The 5636-nt window shown below is 34.0% G+C and overlaps 1 protein-coding gene across 1 annotated transcript; it reads right to left on the minus strand.

The window, feature by feature from the left end:
• Nucleotides 1-2665: 2665 nt before the first annotated feature.
• LOC127690974 (olfactory receptor 4K15) lies at nt 2666-3646 on the minus strand. Its single transcript, XM_052190545.1, has one exon. The coding sequence runs from the start codon at nt 3638-3640 to the stop codon at nt 2666-2668; it is 975 nt and encodes a 324-aa protein (XP_052046505.1). The 5' UTR covers nt 3641-3646.
• Between the last annotated feature and the right edge of the window lie 1990 nt (nt 3647-5636).

Here is a 5636-nt window from a genome sequence, read left to right on the forward strand (position 1 = left end):
TGCTAAAGTGTGCATTGTTCTTAGAGCCAAGATACTTTAGAATAGATACCTGGAATCACAGTGAAAGAAAAAAGAATATTCACAAGTAGATCTCAAAGAGTAATGGGCAAGAAGCTTAATTTTTCTCTTAGTTTTTGAAACTGTGTGTTTTAGTTATTAATAACAAAGTATCATATGTTAAATTTTAGTTCACTATATCTATCACATCTTGGGCTAATCATCTGTAAAAAGCACATAGTTGCAATGCCAGCTTCTGGGTTCTATTAAGGCATGTGGTTACTTAACTGCACTATCAATACTAGAAAAATTAACCTCAAAGTCCTGTTCCTGCTGCCATATTATCACTGTAAAATGTGTACAAGGCAATCTTTCTGGACAAAGGCAATCTTTCTGGAATGCAATTTCTGCAAGTAAAATTCACTAGTCAAATAGTGATTCAAGTAATAGATGTGTAAGCAGAAAGAGAAAGATTATGATAAGAGAAAAGAACACATACTAACATCTGTGGGAGAATCTTATAGAAATGATTAACTCCAATAAAAGGCACATTTTCAGCTTCTGGTCTCATCTCACTACAGAATGATTAAAGGCATCAGCAGTAACATAAGCAGTTGAAATTTACTTAAGGTGAACCTAATGTACTCAAAGACATTCTCAGTCTCTATCATGTGTTCTGTTGTAGATAATCAATGTATTATACATGTGTGTAGTTGAGAACAACAAAAATCAGCCAACTGATAATAATTCCATTTTTCTTCTTTGGGTTGCTTTCTCTGTGGAGGTAAACTTATGTAATAACAATGATTCAAAACAATGCTATTATATATTCTGTCCTCATTATATGTCACTCATTTTATCTGATTTTCCAAAAATTATTCTATGACCCCTAATATTTAAAATTGGTCATAACATTTCCTCTTATGCATGATTTTTTGAATCTTTAACTTTCTAAAATTAATCTTTATTTTGTTCTTTTCCTAATTCTACAGACAATATAAATTTTGATTTTTTTCTCATATTTGTTGATGTTGGGCTGCAATTGTAGTTAATGAGTCATAGAAAGGTACATCTGGATACAATAAATTGCTTGTCTGACAGGGGCTCTGGGCTTTGTTATGCATGAATTTTTATCATTATTATCTAATTTTAATTTCTAAGCAAAATGAATATCAGCCAAAATGTTCATCATTATGTATATTCCAATAAAAAGTTTGTACACACATGCATTTCTGGTCTCCCTAAATAAAGCTTCAAAATCACAACATCCCATTTGTTTTCATATACAATGAATTATAAAAGTTCTTTTCAAGAATGAAAATTGTTTCTTCTCTCTTTCTTTCCTTCCTTCCTTCTTTCCTTCCTTCCTTCTTTCCTTCCTTCTTTCCTTCCTTCCTTTTCTTTCCTCCTTTTTTTTCTTCCTTTTCTTTCCTCCTTTTCTCTTCTTCTTTCTTTCTTTCTTTCTTTCTTTCTTTCTTTCTTTCTTACTTCTTTCTTTCTTTCTTTCTTTCTTTTCTTTCTTTCTTTTCTCTTTCTTTCTTTCTTTCTTTCTTTCTTTCTTTCTTTCTTTCTTTCTTTCTTTCTTTCTTTCTTTCTTTCTTTCTTTCTTTCTTTCTTTCTTTCTTTCTTTCTTTCTTTCTTTCTTTCTTTCTTTCTTTCTTTCTTTCTTTCTTTTCCTAACCTGCCAAAGTGACCCTTTCATGACTTCCAAAATCTAAAAGAACACAAAGGTGTTTATGTGACAGAATTATATTACTGTGTGCTCAGAAATATTTATATATACAACTTGATTAATAATGCATTTGAACATACCTCAGCCAAACTTGATGTAGGTTTAAGCATAAGATGATATTTTTTTAGCATTTTATTGATGGAAATAATGAAATGCTAAATAATGGGCGCTTCTAATAACATGGGTATTAGGTAACCTATGGCAAGAACTACTGGCAGTTATCAAGCTTTAGCAACATCTAAGATCCATTTTCCATGCAACATCTGGGCTTTGCCTATAAGATATAAGGTTCTTATTTAGCAATTGATGCTCTTAGTAATGTCTTTGGATTTCCCAAGGAATCCATGTTCATGTTCTTACCTATTGTGATTAATCTCTATTTAATTAGATTCCTTTGTACATAAAAACCAAGTTATGATAGAGCCATGTGCTCTATCGTAAACTCTGTGCAGTGGTCCATTGAATGCAAAATACTATAAGTAAGCAAATTTCAGTTAGCTCTTGGTATTCTCAAAAAATGTTTATTATAGAAGGAACAAAATGAGCATAAAACTAGAAATGGCAAGAATCGTCACTCTTGTTTTAAACTCTTCTCTTATGAAATGCACCCCTTTCTTTACAAATAGCAAATTTACTTGATAGTGTGAATATCAACTAAGATTTCTGAATACAAGGCAAAATGCATTTGTCAGTCATTAAATGCCAAGACAACATTTACATTAAAAACAAACTTTAATTGTAAAACCATCTTAACTTTCTGAACAAAAAGAATAAAGTAGCACAGAACAAATTAATTGAAGGAATATTAAGTTTCATGAAGTGTGTACTAAGCCTTTAAACAGCCCCACATAATAAGTGACTACCTTTAGAAGTAAAGGCACTTTCATTTTGGAAATGTAATAGAGGGGCAACAAAGATGCTGCTAGTCCTGAAATTTCATTTTGTTTCCAGAAACAGAACATTTCTTATCAATGCAGAAACCTGTCCAGGTTTCAGATAGCGACCCCTCAGCTTTGCCATAGCTGCTTTCACCTCTTTGTTTCTCAGAGTGTAGATAACTGGGTTTAAAATGGGTGTGAAGATGGTATAGAACACAGCAAGGACTTTGTCAACTGAATAGCTGCTGAAGGGCCACACATAGATGAAGATGCATGGTCCAAAGAACAGTACAACTACAGTGATGTGAGCAGTTAGGGTGGATCGGGCCTTGGCCATGCTAGCAGAGGAGCGATTCCTAACAGTAATGAGAATCACAGTGTAGGAGATGACCAAGAGGAGAAATGAACTCATGGAGAGAAATCCACTATCTGCAACTATTAGCAAGCTGACAACATAAGTATCTATGCAAGCTAGCTTGGTCACCAGTGGGAGATCACAGAAAAAACTGTCCACCTGGTTAGGTCCACAAAATGGCAAGTTAACAGTGAATGCCAACTGGCTAGTTGTATGAATGAAACCCACAAACCAAGAGATGATGACCAGAGTGATACACACACGGCGACTCATGATTGTCATGTAGTGGAGAGGCTTGCATATTGCAACATAGCGATCGTAGGCCATGGATACAAGAAGTACCATCTCACCACCAGTAAAGAGATGAACAAAGAAAATCTGAGCCAAGCAGGCATCAAATGATATAGTTTTTCTTTCGACCAGAAAGTCAGCAAGCATTTTGGGGGTAGCAAAAGAGGCTACACATATATCTATAAAAGACAGGTTTGCAAGCAGAAAGTACATGGGGGTATGAAGTCGCGAGTCTGAAGTCACTGTGAGGATGATGAGGAAGTTGCCCAGCAATATTGCTAGGTACAGCAGTGAGAATATGAGAAACAGGAAAGGCTGGAGCTCCTTCGAACTAGACAGGCCTAAAAGCACAAACTCTGTCACCCGAGAGTAGTTTGTTTCATTCATTGACTTTGGAAGAGGGTTGTCTTCAGTTATCTGAATAGCAATAGAATAGAAATCAACAAATTAAATATCAATTAAATAAGTTTCTCTACTTTTCTCAATTACAGTTCATATATACATAGTGTTTTTATACATGGAGTTTTTGAGCTAGTCAACAATTACATAATTAATGAGATACAATGTTGAATGGATCTATTTATGTAAGGTCTGAAATTAAACAAAGTAAGTACGTGGTTTTAAGAGATCTGTCATTAGTCATTATTTAACAGGAAAGAGGATCTGGAAGGACACTGAGGTTCTTGCTTATTGCGCCTGATGATTTTGTTCAGTTTGTGAAAACTTAATGAAGTGTATACTTCTTGTTTTGCCTTTGCACAAACTCATTATGTGCTCACAACATTTATAGCAATAGAGAGAGGCAGCTCTGGATTTTTGTCTTGGCTAGTGTATAAAAAGGACCTTCAAACTTAGTAAGTACAAATTATCTCATTCTCTCCAATTACAAATCCTGTAAAGTAAAATACAAAATCTTGGCAAAATCTGAAGATAGAGAACTTCACAGAACTTTTCTTCCAGTTACTTAGCTCCTAATGCAGTTTCTCATTATGGAGAAATCTAGTACATACATTACACTCAACAAAGCCAGGGAGATGGTATCCTTCTTCATACACAGCCACTAGTGTTAATAATGACAGATATTTTATCATAACACACACACACACACACACACAGACAGACACATGACCTTGATCATAGTCATGTTTAGAAAGCCTGATTTAGTACTTTAGGAATTTAAACTATGAGAATGTTTTTTCTTTCCTACACAGGTACTATGTCCTATTTTATCCGAATTTACTCCCTTTTACCTTGTTTTTAGTTATATACGCAATATATAGCTTGCAAACATGCACAGAAATCAAAAAATTATAAAGCAATCTGCAAAGAGACATTTGGTTGTCATAATTTGAAGATCATTCTCATCTAAGTCATGTCTTTAAAGATGTCCTTTTATTTTTCTACCCTATGCAAACTGTGAATATCAATGTCTTCTTAGACCACAGCTGTTTATTGCCTTATCCCATCTTGAGATTCATGGGGTGGTTTACATATATGACAAGAAACATGAAGAGCAATCTTAAATATCTTCCATACAAAAATCTAGAAAATAATTTTGGATTTCATGGCTCTAACTTGTCAGAACCCATCAAGGAACTATTTTGTGTTTTTACCACTTATCCCACTAAAACAAATGCACCAAGTTATTTAGAAATGCTTGTGAAGTAGAGGGCTTAAATAGAGCTTACACACACACATACACACACACACACACACACACACAAAGACACACATACAAAGACACACACACACATATACATGTGTATATATGTATGCATGTGTGTGTGTCTAATAGAATAAGCTTAATTTTGGAAAAGTACCACATGTTTTTCTTAACATTTTAATGTTTGCCTTAATTTTAGAAGTTCCAACTCTTTGACTCCTATCACAAAGGATCTTTACAGGCAGGAATGAAAGTAATACAAGTAGAAACAACTTACTGGGACTTTATATATATTCCATAAGGAAGAGTAAGTAGGAAAGAATCAGCAGCAGCTTCTTAGGGCAGTTCGACAGAAGCATTTGTGAGCAGAAAATTTAAAAGAGAACATCGAAGTCAACCATGTTAGTAGATCAAACCAGGAACTATGCTCCAATAACTTCTCTAAGTCTCCCCTAAAATTGATTTCTTCCACTCTCAGTGACTCCTGGTACTCTCGAGTATCTTTGGAAAAATCAAGTACTTAGACTTAGTGTCTGAAATAAAAGTAATAGTATGGACTTTAACTGTATTTCCCATATAATCCCTTTTTAATTTCACTAGTCTATAAGCACAAAAGTATTGATTATTTTTAAGCCTAGTGCTATTCCCTGTTATAGAGTTATATCTGCCTCCATAAAATTACAAACTTTCATTCCTTGATAATTGAGAAACTGATAAATC

The sequence above is a fragment of the Apodemus sylvaticus genome, chromosome 8 (genome assembly GCF_947179515.1).
Source record: "Apodemus sylvaticus chromosome 8, mApoSyl1.1, whole genome shotgun sequence".
Taxonomy (NCBI): domain Eukaryota; kingdom Metazoa; phylum Chordata; class Mammalia; order Rodentia; family Muridae; genus Apodemus; species Apodemus sylvaticus.

Excerpts from the sequence above, each read along its gene's own strand:
- LOC127690974 (XM_052190545.1), bottom strand. The coding sequence starts at position 3,640 with ATGAATGAAACAAACTACTCTCGGGTGACAGAGTTTGTGCTTTTAGGC.